This window comes from Ovis aries, chromosome 1 (genome assembly GCF_016772045.2).
Source record: "Ovis aries strain OAR_USU_Benz2616 breed Rambouillet chromosome 1, ARS-UI_Ramb_v3.0, whole genome shotgun sequence".
NCBI lineage: Eukaryota > Metazoa > Chordata > Mammalia > Artiodactyla > Bovidae > Ovis > Ovis aries.
In genome coordinates this window covers 42,758,506-42,775,803 of record NC_056054.1, presented here as the reverse complement: position 1 = coordinate 42,775,803, position 17,298 = coordinate 42,758,506, and the positions used below count along the sequence as shown (strand labels likewise).

The following is a 17,298-nucleotide window of genomic DNA, read 5'->3' as shown; positions in this document are numbered from 1 at the left end:
TAGTTTCTCCTTTTCTTCATGTGTAGACAGAATATGCTAAGCCCTTCCAGGAATTATATTCACAGCATAGACACTTGCGTAGAAGAACATTGTGTTCCACAGTCTTTTCTTCTGTACCCAGCAATCAGTCTAATGCATATAAGAAGGAAGAAGACTCTAATTACAGGTATAGATACTGTGTGTTTATACTGAAATAACTGAAACTTGACTGCATCTAACTTTAAGATATAAACATTAAGAAACCTTTAACCAAGAAATAGCAGGGTCTAATCATATAACACATTATTTTTCTGCTTAATAACATCTGAAGACTATTACAAAAATGGTAAAGGCTAGATTCCTGAGTATAACATATAATATCTTTCCAGCCACGTATTCTGTCCTTTACTGATTCTAATCACAATGAAGAAATAGTCTGTTCCAATCGCTGTGATTTGACCCATTCTATTCTCTATGCTTAGAACATACTTCTCCACCTGATAGAGTCCTGTTTATCTTGAATTGTCTCAGATAGCAAGAAGTCCATCAGTAAGGCAGCTCCAGGTTAACTCAGGTATTTAGTGATGTCATCTCATATGCAGCTTCTCAATCCTCCCTCAATTGTCTCACCAAGTAGTCTGTCCTTCTAGCCTTGCTAGATAAGATGTCTATATCTTATAAATATAAAATGTCCTACAGCCTTGCCATATAAGATGGTGACTACTATTCAACAAAACTGGAAACAACACCCAATGAAAAAGACATAAGCTCTCTGACCCTTTTGTAAGAATGAGGAAAATGCTCTCCAACGCCCTCCAGAAGACCTCCTCTGGTGTCTTCTTGGCTAGAAAATCTTCATGCACCCATACCTAAAAACCAATAAATCAGGGAGTTTGGGGAAGAATGGATACATGTATACATGTGGCTGAGTCCCTTCACTGTTAACCTGAAGCTATCACAACATAGTTAATTGGCTCTACCCCCAATACAAAATAAAAAGTTTTTAAAAATAAAAACTAAAACCCAATAAATCATTATCTGCTTTTAGTATGATCCACAGTATGAAATATTAATACTTTTTATATTACAAAGATTGATGTCTTTATCTATGGAGCAGAAGATTCAGATTCATAGATCCCTAATTATTTGTCTTTCTACTAGTTGAAATTGATTGCAGTATTTTAGTGCTTTGAATAGTTACTGCTAAGGATCTATGTGACACACTCTCTTCTACTTTTTAATATGTTGATCGGGAGATGCTGAATTGATTTAGTATCTAAATTGATGGGTTGTAGGTTACATTTTGAAAAGCACAGCCTTAGAGTATTCAAGATTCATTCTATTGATTTAGGAAGGAGCCCAACTTCCCTTGAAGTATAGGGTTGCTTGGAGAAAAATGAATAGTATCAGAGTTCTGTTAGCAAAACAAACAAAAAAAGTGGTGAGGGGGGAAGTCTTAAGTAGGCAATCCTCTGTTTACCACTTATCCTTTAAGATCCTACTGAGATATCACATTCTCTCTGAAGTGTTCCTAACAGCAGTGGCAGACTGTTCTACTCTTTCAGCAGATCAAATTTCCCTTTATGAAATTTCTTGCATCTCTCTACAGAAGAAGTGTTGTATTCTTTTATCAAAGTTCCAAATTAAGACTTCTGGGAAAGTTGGCAACCTACATACAGGTTTATCCTGGCTAAAGTAACAAAAAGAAGAAAAATAGAGAAGAAAAATTCATTTACTTGAAACTAGGACAGTTTATCTCAAACTCAAAGAAAATCTGCTATGTATTATATATAAAAGTCTGAAAAGACTACAGAAGTCAATGCACAATTCCTGTTCTATAAAAAAGGAGGGGGGGAATATTGAAGGAGCCAGTAGAAAATATTCTGAAAATACTTCTGTTAAGCATCATTCCCCTACTCAGTTCCCACTCCTACCACACACACACACACACACACACACACACTCAAAGAAAAAGGTTTATGAACAATGATGAAACATATGAATATGGGAAATCTTCCCCTTTGGGATCCCTTTCCTCACTGCTAATCACAGCACTCCAAGTCTGTGTTAGCAGTATTTTTAAGATACCTTTAGATGTTTTCAGTTAGGGAGAAAACCTCCTAACTTGGAGGAACAAGGTCTTGAAAGGAGGATTGGTAACAGAAGAGACCAGATACAATTTTTTAGGAATCATCTTTGCAAGCGTGAGTAATAGCCACTTAGCTACTATCTAAAAAAATAAAAATGTCCCCATCCAACAGTCCAAGAGCCATGCAGCCATCCTTTGATTGAATTCCTCACCGAACTGAGTTGTGTACCCCAAGAGAGAGGTAAAAACCTAGAACTCAGTGGCCCCTCACCTGTGCATGGACAGAGAACCCACCACTACTACCATATCAGAGTCATTGAAGAGGTTTCACAAAACATACAGAGCACAGGAAAATTTCCTCATGATTTTTCAGGGCTCCGCCTCCTTCACCAGTTTATTCAGACAGCTGAATGCCCAAACTGATAACGTGAAGTAAAACTATCTGGATTTACCTGGTAATTTTTAAGGAGAGAATTTAATAATACTCAGGTGAACAGGGAGAACATCCCAAGAAAATGTACCCCTATTATTCAGGGGATGATAACAAGGCCAGATTAAAGTAGATGAAAAAAAATCAAAACAAAACATGGCCCCTATCAACAATTCTGCAACAAACAAAGGAAATCATTTAAAATATGGCTAATGGCTACATTTTGACAGAATTGTAACCCATGAAATGGGAGAAGAGTTAGACAATAATTGCTTCATGTGCTCAAGAAATCAAAGAAAATAAAGATCCTATGAAATAAGATTTGAAAATACAAAAGATAATTTCTGAGTTTGAAATGGTGCTATCAGAGTTCAGGATATTTTTAAGGAAATAGGTAGTGATGATGCAGAACTGACAGATATATTAAAAGTAGTGGAGTAGAATGAACATGGAGTAAGCCAACCTGTGGATCTAAAGAGCAAGTTTAGGAAAATCGCATGCGATGCAATATGAAAGAATAAAAATATGATTGATTAGACAAGATAGTATATTAACAGAAGAAAAAAAGATATCCAACATGGAGATAATTGGTGCAAAGAAGAAAACAGAACAGACTGAATGAACTGACTTTAATATACTGTGGCAATTTGTTGTGCTCAGAGTTATAGGTGTGCTGAAATACTTAAGGCACTTAAAGATTGCTCAGGTGGCTCTATGGTAGCCAAGCTATGAGTGTCCTCAAGTGTTTATCCCAGTGTACTGAACAAAGAGTATTAACTAAAACGTCACTATGTGGAAAAGATAGGGAAACATTGCATAGAATACAAGCTACGTGAGAGCAAGAGAAAAAGCTGAATTTACTGCTTACAGCATGTGTGTCTGGGAACATATTTAAGAAAGTAGAGAAATGCTAGAGTGGCCAGCAGTCATATTTGGAAGAGTTCAATCTTGGACACTTTATTCATGCCAGGTGGCAAGATCTGACTGTTTGCATACGCTAAATGACCTCTCTCTGTACCAAGTATTTAACCATCTGAGGCTTCCTCCTGGGCTTCCCTGGTGGCTCAGCTGGTAAAGAATCAGCCTGTAAAGTGGGAGACCTGGGTTCAATCCCTGCATTGGGAAGATCCCCTGAGGAAAGGAACGGCTACCCAATCCAGTATTCTGGCCTGGAGAATTCCATGGACTATATAGTTCATTGGGGTCACAAAGAGTTGGACACGACTGAGCAGCTTTCACTGTCACTGACTAATGATGTGTTTACATATTAGAGAGATTTGCAAATTCAGGAATGCCTTTCTTCAAAAAAATCTCCAAGCTCTGTTTTATGTTTGATCTGTCTTAGCCAGTTCTATTTTGTTTACTTGTTTTTACTAAATAGCTACTATAGATCAAGCATGAAACCAAGTACTTTGCATGTTATTTTTCAATGTAAAATATTTTATACAAAATGTTTTGTAAATACCATATACATATCTACCTTTTATGAAAATCTTTTAAAATTTCAGCTAAAACTGGAAAAAAAAAAAAAAAACAACAACACCTAGGGAATCACTTGAACTGGTTGGTCACTCAGAATTATTGGAGCAAAAATTCACAGCCAACAGCCACTTTAGGTTTAAAACAGCTCCTCTGTTTCTTTCTGTGATGGTATTTGAGTGAGGGACTCACTGGACTTTGTGATATTGAGAAAAAGGTATTTGGCCAACGATCTTGGTCAGTGCCTTTGGACTGCTGACCTCATTTCTAGAGGTTCTGTGGCTACTGACACTTGTGGTTCATGAACTTACAGCCTATTCTCTCTGAACTTAGATAGGGTCCACTCTCAGATCTCATTAGAACAGTAGAACTCAGTGAGTTTCTGTTGTATCTTCATCTGTTCTTAGACTGTCTATTTATACCTCACCCCAGGGAGGCCTTTGCTGTGGCTTACCACTGTGATAGTAAGCTTGTTGTCAAGCCTAATCTGAGTGTTCATGTCACTTGTGGACCCATGGAGATCTGGAATGAAAGCTATATCTTCTCTCTGCCTGACCACATCATTTTATCCTGATAATAAAGCTAAGGTGACCCTGTGTTGGCAGGAAGCTCCTGGAAAAGAACTATTGTCCCAGAATCTCAACAAAAGATGTAGCAAATATACCTGTCTTCCTTTGCTGGTCTCCTCAACCTACATAATGTACTTCCTCCCCACTCAGAAACCAAAGAGGCACACGTATTATTGTCTTGCTTCCACCCCTGCTTTTGCTTTTTCCAACACAAACCAAGCAACAAATGATGGTCTTATCAGGTTGAGAGTATGGCAGGGGGGTCTGAGGGAGATGTTAGCAGCAGTTATTTTGAGGAATGGGATAGGTAGACAAGAAGTGATAAGCTGAAACCAGTCCTATAAACATTCATGCTGAACTTTTACTCATTTTCAAAATAAAATCTTCTTCTGACTTCAATGATTTTAGTACAAAAGAAAATGAATCCATCAGAAATGATCAACTAAATGAGTATTCAGTAAGACACAAAAGCCTGCTGCCATTGTGCTTTGAGGATGAACTGATAAAGCCGGATGCCAAGATAATCGACGTTAGTCTGGTAAAGACAGTAACTTCTCACACGGTAATAAAAACATCTATTTATACTACTGTTCAGTAAAATTATGTATCATTACTTCTTGTAGACGTATCGTATCCTAGTGACCAGAATCTTTGATAAATTCTTCTTACCTCTTGGCTTCATATTCTGAAATGACAACAACATGGATTCTTAATATTCTTTTTAGAACCCCCATTCCAAACCAGGGAATTCCTTGGCACCAGCTAAAAGTTTTGTGTTTTTCTTTTATGAAGGATTTATCAAATTTTCTTGATTATAAAAGAAATATAAAACAAAGATGGTGTTTTTTTAAATGGCTTGATTATATTTCACTTTTCTATCAATCTATTCTATTTCAACCAGAAGAAGCAATTTATTAAAGCTGATTTGGTAGCTCAGAGTCTTTAGGAATGCTGGACAGACAATATGGCTGGAAAGCTATCCAATCAGGACTCACCCTGTTACCGCCGCAGCTTGCTCTACTGGGGCCCATGCTCTCGTCACAGACAAAAGAAGTTTACAGTTCTGATGCTGGGCAGTAGACACTGCTTCCAAGATCTTTGCCCACTGCTGCCTTTCAGCTAGCTATATCTACCACCAGCCTCACTAGAATAGTTTTTGCAATGCCTGCTTTTCACAGTGCTTGCTTTTTCTGAACTGAAGACTGTCTTTAGTGTATCCAAGTGGCAGAGCCTAGGGCACATGCCTATGCCCTAACCCTAAGGGAAGCTGATAAAGCGAGTTTTTGCCTCTACCTAAAGGCAATAGCAACCCACTCCAGTACTCTTGCCTGGAAAATCCCACGGACGGAGGAGCCTGGTAGTCTATAGTCCATGGTGTCATGCAAAGAGTCAGACACGACTGAGCAACTTCACTTTCACTTTTCACTTTTATGCATTGGAGAAGGAAATGGCAGCCCACTCCAGTGTTCTCGCCTGGAGAATCCCAGGGACTGAGGAGCCTAGTAGGCTGCCATCTATGGGGTCGCACAGAGTCGGACATGACTGAAGCGACTTAGCAGCAGCAGCAGCAGCAGCAGCAGCAAGGATACATTGGGATTCCCTGGTGGCTCGGTGGTAAAGAATCTACCTTCAATACAGGAGATGAGAGTTTGATCCCTGGGTCGGGAAGATCCCCTGGAGAAGGAAATGGCAACCCACTCCAATATTCTTCCCTCGGAAATCCCATGGACAGAAGAACCTGGTGGATTGCAGTCCTTGGGGTCACAAAGAGTCAGACAGACTTAGGGACTGAAACTGCATGCAAAGGTACATTTCCTAAGGTACTGGACAGGCCAAAAATTTGACAAACCTCTACTACTGTGGCTAAATAGGTAACATTGGCATCACCAGTGGATTAAAAAACTAGATCTTTTGTCATTTTTTTCAGTAATCATAAGCATTAATATGCCTTTCACACTAAGGTCATTAATACACAATTAGATGATCATCAATTTCTTACTTTGTTAATTATATTTCTAAAAGAAAAGTAGCAATCATTGACTTAAAGTTTACAAACAAAATGCTGGTAATATTTATATTTGATGAGTAATCTGTAGATTTAATCTTTTTTACCTTATAATGGAAATGTGTAAGACAGTTCAGTGAGTAGATCATACATACAGATTTTGCTACTACTGTGATAAAAATAGTCTATTTTTAAGTCAATCTACTACTTTGGCTCTTTTATTTCACAGATATAATATATTGAGCACTTTTTATTGTGCTAAATTGTGCTATATGTTGGGATACAATAACAAATGTAAGTCTTTTAAAGAAAATTTTACACTTTCTGAATTTATTGGGATATTCAGACTTTGTAATTTTGGCTTGTAATCAGTTATGTAATCAGTTTCTTTTGATCTTTGACTCAATCTATTGTTTGGTATGCTGCTTATTTCTGGACACGGAAACCTAAGAAATGCCAGGACAACGTTCCATGCTACCAAATATCATATTTCCCAGTGACAGTACCAAACATTTCTTTACATCTCACGCTATTTCAAAAAGAATTTTAGGGGGCCAGAAGTTCAGATTTTACCCCTAACATTGCAACAGAGTACTAACAGAAGGAAGTATATAACATACAAGAACATCTTTTTGTTATGTTTAAATATTGTTATTGCTTATATTAAAAACTTCTATGTAGTTACTTTTACAATATTTTGCCATTTTATGTTTTAAAAACTACTTAGCCTTCTTGCCTCAATAGACAGATAACAAAGACTCTTTTCTTTAATCCACAGGGGAAAAATGATACAAATCCCATAATTTTCCATGAGGCTGGATATGTACAAATGTTACTTTTGACAAAAAATAGGCTTCCTCCCCATTCTATGGAAAATGGAAATGGTTCCCCATATGAAAGATCAAATGTTGTTTTGGAAAGAAATTGTGAAATGCTTAAATCTATAGCTAGAGATCAATCTATTACTCCTTCCAAAACCCAAAGAACTCTGCCTACAACACAGAAGAAAGATATACCAGCAATATCTTTAGAAGTCAGCCATAGGGTTGTAGGTGATAAACTAAGGAAGAAAACTAGGAAGCAGACATTCGAAAACATACCTTGGGATAAACTCTATAATTTTTCACAGACATTTTCCAGCTTAACAAAAAAATTTGTGGGTTTCCTTGATAAAACTGTTATTCAAGAAATGAGTGCTAAAACTGGAAAATTTGAAAAAATGTTTTCTACAGTAAAACCAATGAGTGAATTCAGTGCCTCACCTGTCAAATATTACTCAAAGCCTTCACGAAATATACTCAAAGTCCATAAAATAAATAATGTAACACCATTGGATGATTTGTTAAACTTGTCAGGCAAAAAATAAGCACCTCATAAAGTATTGTTTATTCAGCATTCTGAGGGTAACAAGAAGCAAATACCGAAGTTAGAAGATCATAGAAAAAATTCTTGTCTAAATGGTAATATTCTAGTGGATGGTAGAAGAGAACAAAACATAGAAGTTGAAATTACAAACCAGCGGTATAATATTTTTAGTAAATAAGAGGATAAAATTAGGAAATAATGATCACCAAGAGGAACTAGTACAGGAATTTCTCTTATCTCAATTAGATTCCTCAGTCATCAGCGTTCCTACAGTTAAGTATGATTCAGGACCAAGAATGGTATAGACCGACTCTGGATATTTGCTATTGGAAGCCAAATAACATCAAAAACTTTGTTCCATAACTGGATATCAAATAAAACAATATACCATTAACTTGATAGATGTGGAATTAATTGTATGAAAGCATTTTGGATAATTGATGGAAACTATTACAATATTACATTAGCAATTCATGAAATTAAAAGGCTTTGCAAAATTTCAAATATCTTTTTGTTAGTAAATGTTGAAACTTCTTTACTATATAATGCGTTTATCAAGTGTAACTTTGACTTTTTTCTGAATTGTTAAACAATTTAAACGCACAACTGATCCTTAGTAAGTAAATAATTTTGGTAGTAAATCCTATAGAAGATTGAAACTTTTAAATCAGTTGCTAGTCTATTCATTCACTAACATCTCATTAACTCAAACAGTAAAAAAGCAGAACTCAGAAAGAAGTCACATTTCAGGAGTTCACTGGTTATCTGCTTGTTTAAAGGACTTTCCTTTTTTAAAGTCTTAACTGTTAGCACTTGAGAAGTAGGTTAATTAGCAGCATTTCAGTTAAAGGAAGGTTTTGGAGGTCTTTCGGAAACTTTCAAGAGGTAGGAAGTGAACTTGTTCGGTGTCTCTGTTTCCACTGACTGGAGGTTTTCCTTCTTGTGTGTCATCAATGGTAATCTTGGGCATCTCTTCACAAGTAGAAGCAAATTTTGGCTGTCAAATAGGATGACAAGGAGAGAAAATGAAGATGAAGGAAAGAGAATGTGAACTGGAGGCTCTGTAAATGAGAGAAGAACAAGAGTATCAGGATTCAAGATAAGGTGGTGGGTTCAGTTATGTAGGAAGTAATGGAGCAGGAACACACAACATTTTCCTGGCTAATTACCTTTCTTTTGGTTACTGGTGGAGAGGAGAAGCAGGAGCAGCTGCAGCTCAAAGTCATGAAGTCATCTTTCTTTTCAGAAAAGAGGGATTGACCTTGCTCTCTTTGCTTGCTTTATCCATTCTCCCTGTATCTCCACCCCACCACCATATTCACTGCAGTAATCCCGACGGCTTACTGCAAAGCAGAATAGTTTCCCTAATTACCCTGCAGTCTCAGAAGAGAAAACACAGACTCTTAGCCACTAACAGTAAAAATGACAAGAAATAGAAAATATACCTAGTAATAGCACAAGTAATGATGGTAGGGTTTCCTGATATTCAGTACAAGACAAACAGGTATAGACCCTGAATCTGGGCAGTTATGAGTCAACTTGGGCAAATAATATCAACTATCTGAGTCTCACTTTCCTATATTCCTGCCTTAAGATGAGGACAACAATACCTGTTTTACAGTATGATTATTTTAAAGATTGGGCTTCCTATGTGGCTCAGCTGGTGAAGAATCCGCCTACAATGCAGGAGACCTGGGTTTGATCACTGGGTTGGGAAGATCCCTGGAGAAGAGAAAGGCTATCCGCTCCAGCATTTTGGCCTGGACAATTCCATGAACTGTATAGTCCACGGGATCACAAAAAGTTGGATACGAAAAAACGACTTTCACTTTCACTTTAAAGATTAAATAAACAGTATGGAATCTCTTGAGTATGGTAAGCATTTATTTAAAATTCCCCTTTTATTCCCATCCTTTCTCCTGTTTTTAATGTAAGTGTGTGTGTTAGTTGCTCAGTTGTGCCCAAATCTTTGTGACCCTGTGGACCATAGCCCACCAGGCTCCTCTGTCCTTAGAATTTTCCAGGCAAGAAAACTGGAGTGCATCTCCATTCCCTTCTCCAGAGGATCTTCCCAACCCAGGGATTGAACCCTGGTCTCCTGCATTGCAGGCAGATTCTTTACCGTCTGAGCCACCAGTGAAGCCCATCCTTTCCCCTGCTCTTATTGTAAGTATAACTTCTTAAAAGATGTTCCCAAAGGTCTCTTACTACAACCTTTTCTAAATTAGAGTCTAAACCTAACTACAGTCAGTCTTCAGACTTTAGCCCAAAATAGACTTAAATTAGGAGAAGGCGATGGCACCCCACTCCAGTACTCTTGCCTGGAAAATCCCATGGATGGAGGAGCCTGGTAGGCTATGTCCATGGGGTTGCAAAGAGTCGGACACGACTGAGCGACTTCACTTTCACTTTTCACTTTCATGCATTGGAGAAGGAAATGGCAACCCACTCCAGAGTTCTTGCCTGGAGAATCCCAGGGACGGGGTGCCTGGTGGGCTGCCATCTGTGGGGTTGCATAGAGTCGGACACGACTGAAGCGACTTAGCAGCAGCAGCAGACTTAAATTAGAACTGAGGATTTTGTATGTTATTTCTGGAAGTGTCTGCTGCAGCATGTGAGTTTTATTCTTTAGAAGGGCACTAACTTAATTTAAAAATTCCATCTCACCGAGGATTGGCCATTGAAATAGGTGGACAGCTGGGAGCAGTGGGTTGTGGGAAGATGGTGACATAAGCTCACCACCTTTCTCCTCCACTCTCAGCTTTAATCTATTATCTCCTTAGCCAAACAGATGCTGGGATCTGCAAGAAGTGGGGTGCAAGTTTAGACAAGGTTTCTGTTCTAATGCTGAGATCTGAATATGGCTCTGGAGACCAGTCTCCGAGTTAGAAGGCAATAATGGAAATTGTGCTGTGTCTAGGGACTGGCTGGCAGTTGGAATCTGCAGATTACCCCAGGGAAAGATTGTCTCTGGTTCTCTGTAAGTGTTCCTGGTCTCGTTGGTGCCCAGGAGACTAAGAAGAAAACACTAAACCTATGAAAAAACCTAGAACTCAGAGAATTTTTCCTTCAGATGCCTCAGCAGAGGGTTATATTCTGCTTGCTTTTATAGTACCAGCCCATAATGAGAAGGACTTTACCTTCTACCATTTACACAGCTGTGGTCACTAAATACTGCCATAAACAGACCTAAGCTTCTCTGAGCCATGTAAGAAAAATAACAACCCATCTAAAGGGTCACAGCAAGCAGATGGTGGCCATCCAGACAGGACATAACAGGGAAAAGGGCCTGAGAACTGACAGAGGTTTCACCTAGGGATGGGGAGGAATAAACAAACATAGTAATTTTTTAGGATTAGCAATGAGAAAAAATTTGAAAAAAAAGCAGTTTTTTTCCTGTTTGCTCATCCTGCCAAGTCCAGCTCATTTAGCAATCAGTTATAAAATAAGTAGAACAGATTAAGATTCTGGAGGAGACAGGGTTAATTTGGTTTAAAAAAAAAAATAAAAAGCACTAAAGTAGAGTCAAGTATATCACACACACACAAAATACTGGTTGTATGTATGACTCTCAATCACAATCTGAATTGACAGAATAGGTAACTATTAATTGAGTAGAAAATATAAGAAAACTTCCAAAATAAGGGGAAATGCAATTCATAAAATATAAGAAAAATGAAAAAGAACATGATATAAAATCATAAAATATTGGTATCAAATATCTGTCATACTACATTTGAATTGCTTGAATTTTCCCTTTATTCTTTTAAAATTTACTCATTTATTTTTGGCCACACTAGTTGCAGCACGCAGGGGCTACTCTTCGTTGAGGTGTGAAGGCTTCATTGTGGTGGGCTTCTCTTGTTGCGGAGCCCTGACTCTAGGCACTCAGGTTTCTGTAGTTGCTATGTGGGCTCAGCAGTTGTGGCACATGGGCTTAGTTGCTCTGAAGCACGTGGAATCTTCCCAGACCAGGGATCAAACCCATGTCCCCTGCACTGGCAGACAGATTCTTATCCACTGTGCCACCAGGGAAATGCCTGAATTTTCCCTTTAAAAAACAGAGACTCTCAGACTGAGTTTTAAAAAATAACACTTAATTATACAATCAGCTCTATGTATACATAGGTTTTACATCTGTGAATTCAACCAACCACAAATAGAAAGTCTTATTTAAAAAAAATTCTGAAAAGTTCCAAAAATCAAAACTTGAATTTGCCTAGCATCAGCAGCTATTTACATAGTATTTACATTGTATTAGGTATTGTAAGTAATCTAGAGATGATTTAATGTGTATGGGAGGATGTACCTAGGTTTTACACAAATACTACCCCATTTTATATAAGGAAGTCGAGCATCCATAGGTTTTGGTATCCGTGGGAGGTCCTGAAACCAATCCCCTTGATACAAAGGGATGAATATATTCTGTTTGTAAGAAATATAGTTAAAGTGATAAAAAGAAGCTTGAAAATAAAGGAATGGAGACAGAGATACCAGAATAATGAAATAAAGAGAAGCTGCAGTGGAATTATTAATACCACATGTTAAAATCTAAGATTAGAAACAATAAATGTGACAAAGAAGGGCCTTATACCTTCTGTAATAACAGAAACACACTATCTGTAAAGATATAACAGCATCTTTGGTGCACTATATATGTACCAAACAACAAAACAGCTAATTATAGAAAACAAAAGCTATTAGAAATCTCAGGAGAAAGTAATAAAAATAAAATTATTGTGGAAGACATAAATTCCCTTCTTTAAGAGTTAAACAGGTAAAACAAAAAAAGTATAGATACCGGGTAATTATATAATGCAATTAATAAAATTAATGTAATGAATATAGATTCTGGTTTCTTTGTTTTTCTGAAACAGAGAAAATAAATTTTTGAGCTTGCCCATAGAAAATGAATTATGTGCAAGGCTACAGAGAAGCACTTTTTTTTTCTTTTTAACAAATGTAGAGAACTTAAAAAAAAATAACTCAATAAAAAACAATCAAAATGAAACAGAATCCAAATATATTAACTGCTTAAAAATAAAGGATAAAGAAGAAAACAAAACTCAAACTATAAAGTAAAAAGTAATGAAAAAGAAGCCACTTCATTTCAAACTTTATAGCACAATAGCTTAAAATAAAAGTTACATTTCTTGTTTTTCTTTCCTCTCTCATCTCCTCCTTTCTTCTTCTTCCTTTTATTATTTTTCTTCTTTCTTCCTTTTTACATCCTTTTTCTTAATGAAAAGATTTCAATGAAAAGGATCCTAAGGTTCTTATTTTGGAAAATAGAAAACACATTAAAAAATAAAATATAAAAGGGTAAATAAGAGTAAAAGTTATTGTTTTGTGTGTTTGTTTTTAAAATACACTAAAATGAGACTTTTCTGGTGACTCAGTGGTAAAGAATCTGCCTGCCAATACAGGAGACATGGGTTCCATCCTTGATCCAGGAGGATCATGCCTGCCATGGAGAAGCTGAGCCCATGTACCACAACTACTGAGGCTATGCTCTAGAGCCTGGGAGTGGCAACTACTGAGCCTGAGTGCCCTAGAGCCTGTACTTCACAAGAGAAGCCACTGCAATGAAATGCCTCTGCACCACAACTAGAGAGTATCCCCCACTCACCACAACTGGGGAAAGCCCACACAGCAACTAAAAGCCAGCACAGCCATAAATGAAAGATATATAAATAAATAAATAATTTCTACTGTTTTAAAAAATAAAATGCACTAAAATGGATAAGCTATTCTCAAACCTGATTTAAGAGAACGGAGCAAAAAAAGGAATATAATTATGAAGGAGAAAAGAAACAACCATAGAGATTTAATTCCGTCACTCAGTCATGTCCGACTCTTTGTGACCCTATGGAATGCAGCACACCAGGCCTCCCTGTTCATTATGAACTCCTGGAGCTTGCTCAAACTCATGTCCAACAAGTTGGTGATGCCATCCAGCTACCTCATCCTCTGTAGTCCCCTTCTCCTCCTGCCTTCAATCTTTCCCAGCATCAGGGTCTTTTCAAATGAGTCAGTTCTTCACATCAGGTGGCCTAAGTATTGGAGTTTCAGCTTTAACATCAGTCCTTCCAGTGAGCACCCAGGACTGATCTCCTTTAAGATGGACTGGTTGGATCTCCTTGCAGTCCAAGGAACTCTCAAGAGTCTTCTCCAACACCACAGTTCAAAAGCGTTAATTCTTTGGCACTCAGCTTTCCTTATGGTCCAACTCTCATATCCATACATGACTACTGGAAAAACCAAAGCTTTGACTAGATGGACCTTTGTTGGCAAAATAAAGTCTCCGTTTTTTAATATGCTGTCTAGGTTCGTCATAGATTTCTTCCAAGGAGCAAGCATCTTTTACTTTCATGGCTGCAGTCACCATCTGCAGTGATTTTGGAGCCCAAGAAAATGAAGTCTGACACTGTTTTCACGTTTCCCCATCTATTTGCATAAAGTGATGGGACTGGATGGCATGATCTTATGTCATGAAGCATTTAACAGGAGGCTTCCTGTATGCTGTTTTGGATCTGTCATGAATCCTCTCTTATTAATTCCTGAATATTCAGGAATTAAGTGGAGCAGCAAGCTACTCCCATGGGCTTAGGAACACATGCATTACCTTCGTTAGTTTTTCCATACAGTGATAAGTAACTATTTATGACCCTCTTCCTTTTTATGAACCATATGGTAAAAGTGATTATTACAACCCTCTCTCTTTGATATGGATTGCCTTATGATAGTTTGTAAGTCTGGACTTTTGATTTTTATCTCTGCTGAAAATAGCTATCTTGTAAGACAGTATATATACCCACACTATGTTGAATAAAACACCTTCACTTCATCAGAGCTTGGGTCCTTGTGTCTTTCTTTCTTTCTCTGTCTCTCTCTCAGGCTAATTCTTTGGAGCGCAGAGGCCCACTGAGCTCACTTTCTTGCCTGGGCTTCTAAGACCCTCCCGAGAAGGCACACTGTGCCTTTACCCGCCTCAAGAGGGCGCCTGATGCCTACGTGTAGCAGTGCAAGCCATGTGTCAAAGGGCTTTATTGGTTTTCTGTGTAAACCAAGGGATATCAGCCTCTTTCTCTCTCTCTCTTACTTTCTTATCATCGACACTGGACCACCAGGTTCTGGTTAATTAAAGGACCTCAACAATCTTAGTTTTTTGAATGTTGAGTTTTAAGCCATATTTTTCACTCTCCTCTTTTACTTTCATCAAGAGGCTCTTCAGTTCCTCTTTGCTTTCTGACATAAGGGTGGTGTTATCTGCATATCTGAGGTTATTTTGATATTTCTCCCTTCAATCTAGATTCCAGCTTGTGCCTCATCCAGCCGGGCATTTCACTTGATGTAATCTGTGTATAGGCTAAATAAGCAGGGTGACAATATACAACCTTGACTAACTCCCTTCCCAGTTTGGAACCAGTCCACTGTTCGATGTCCGGTTCTAACTGTTGCTTCTTGGCCTGCATACATATTTCTCAGGAGGCAGGTCAGGAGGCCTGGTATTCCTATCACTTTAAGAATTTTCCACAGTTTGTTGTGATCCACACAGTCAAAGGCTTTGGCATAGTCAATAAAGCAGAAATAGATGTTTTTCTGGAACTCTCTCACTTTTTCTTTGATGCAGTGGATGTTGGCAATTTGATCTCTGGTTCCTCTGCCTTTTCTAAAACCAGCTTGAACATCTGGAAGTTCTTGGTTCACATACCATTGAGGCCTGGCTTGGAGAATTTTGAGCATTACTTTGTTAGCTTGTGAGATGTGTGCAATTGTGTGGTAGTTTGAACACTCTTTGGCATTGCCCTTCTTTGGAATTGGAATGAAAACTGACCTTTTCCAGTCCTGTGGCCACTGCTGAGTTTTCCAAATTTGCTGGCATATTGAGTGCAGCACTTTCACAGCATTATCTTTCAGGATTTGAAATAGCTCAACTGGAATTCCATCACCTCCACTAGCATTATTTGTAGTGATGCTTTGTAAGGCCCACTTGACTTCGCATTCCAGGTTGTCTGGCTCTAGGTGAATGATCACACCATCGTGGTTATCTGGGTCATGAAGATCTTTTTGTACAGTTCTTCTGTGTATTCTTACCATCTCTTCTTAATATCTTCTGATTCTGTTAGGTACATACTATTTCTGTCCTTTGCATGAAATATTCCCTTGATATCTCTAATTTTCTTGAAGAGACTGCTAGTCTTTCCCATTCTATTGTTTTCCTCTATTTCTTTGCATTGATCACTGAGGAAGGCTTTCTTATCTCTCCTTGCTATTCTTTGAAACTCTGCATTCAAATGGGTATATCTTTCCTTTTCTCCTTTGCCTTTTGCTTTTTTTCTTTTCTCAGCTATTGTAAGGCCTCCTCAGATAACCATTTTGCCTTTTTGCATTTTTTTTTCTTGGGATGGACTTGATTGTTCCTGTATAATGCCATGAACCCCCATCCATAGTTCTTCAGGCACTCTATCAGATCTAAACCCTTGAATCTATTTGTCACTTCCACTGTATAATCATAGGGAATTTGATTTAAGTCCTACCTGGATGGTCTAGGGGTTTTCCATACTTTCTTCAATTTCAGTCTGAATTTTGCAATAAGGAGTTCATGATCTGAGCCACAGTCAGCTCCCGGTCTTGTTTTTGCTGACTGTATAGTGCTTCTCCATCTTTGTCTGCAAAGAATATAATCAATCTGATTTCTGTATTGACCATTTGGTGATGTCTGTCTGTAGAGTCACCTCTTGTATTGTTGGAAGAGAGTGTTTTCTATGACCAGTGTATTCTCTTGGCAAAACTCTGTTAGCTTTTGCCCTGCTTCATTTTGTACTCCAAAGCCAAACTTGCCTGTTACTCCAGGTATCTCTTGACTTCCTACTTTTACTTTCCAGTCCCCTATGATGAAAATGACATCTTTTTTGGGTGTTACTCCTGGAAGGTCTTGTAGGTCTTCATAGAACTGTTCAGTTTTAGCTTCTTTGATATTAGTGGTTGGAGCATAGGCTTGGATTACTGTGGTATTGAATGCTTTGCCTTGGAAACGAATAGAGATCATTTTGTCATTTTTGAGACTGCACCCGAGTACTGCATTTAGGACTCTTTTGTTGACTATGAAGGCTACTCCATTTCTTCCAAGGGATCTTGCCCACAGTAGTAGATATAATGGTCATCTGAGTTAAATTTGCCTATTCCAGTCCATTTTAATTCACTGATTCCTAAAATGTTGATGTTCACCCTTGCCATCTCCTGTTTGACCACTTCCAGTCTACCTTGATGCATAGACCTAACATTCCAGGTTCCTATGCAATATTGTTCTTTACTGCATCGGACTCTACTTCCATCAACAGTCACATCAACAACTGGGCGTTGTTTTCACTTTGGCTCC

At 38.0% G+C, this 17,298-nt stretch overlaps 1 protein-coding gene and 1 long non-coding RNA gene across 3 annotated transcripts in view; both read left to right on the top strand.

Moving 5' to 3' along the window:
- Positions 1 to 14,768, top strand: part of C1H1orf141 (chromosome 1 C1orf141 homolog) — a 55,692-nt gene extending 40,924 nt beyond the window's left edge. For both annotated transcript variants that reach the window (XM_012171585.5, XM_012171450.5), the window contains exons 6-8: positions 27 to 166; positions 4,955 to 5,108; positions 7,330 to 14,768. In XM_012171585.5, coding sequence (XP_012026975.1) covers positions 27 to 166; positions 4,955 to 5,108; positions 7,330 to 7,917 — 882 coding nt within the window. In that variant the 3' untranslated portion in view covers positions 7,918 to 14,768. The remainder of the gene's footprint in view (positions 1 to 26; positions 167 to 4,954; positions 5,109 to 7,329) is intronic.
- Positions 1 to 17,298, top strand: part of LOC132659276 (uncharacterized) — a 652,410-nt gene that overhangs the window by 621,526 nt on the left and 13,586 nt on the right. The window lies entirely within an intron of this gene.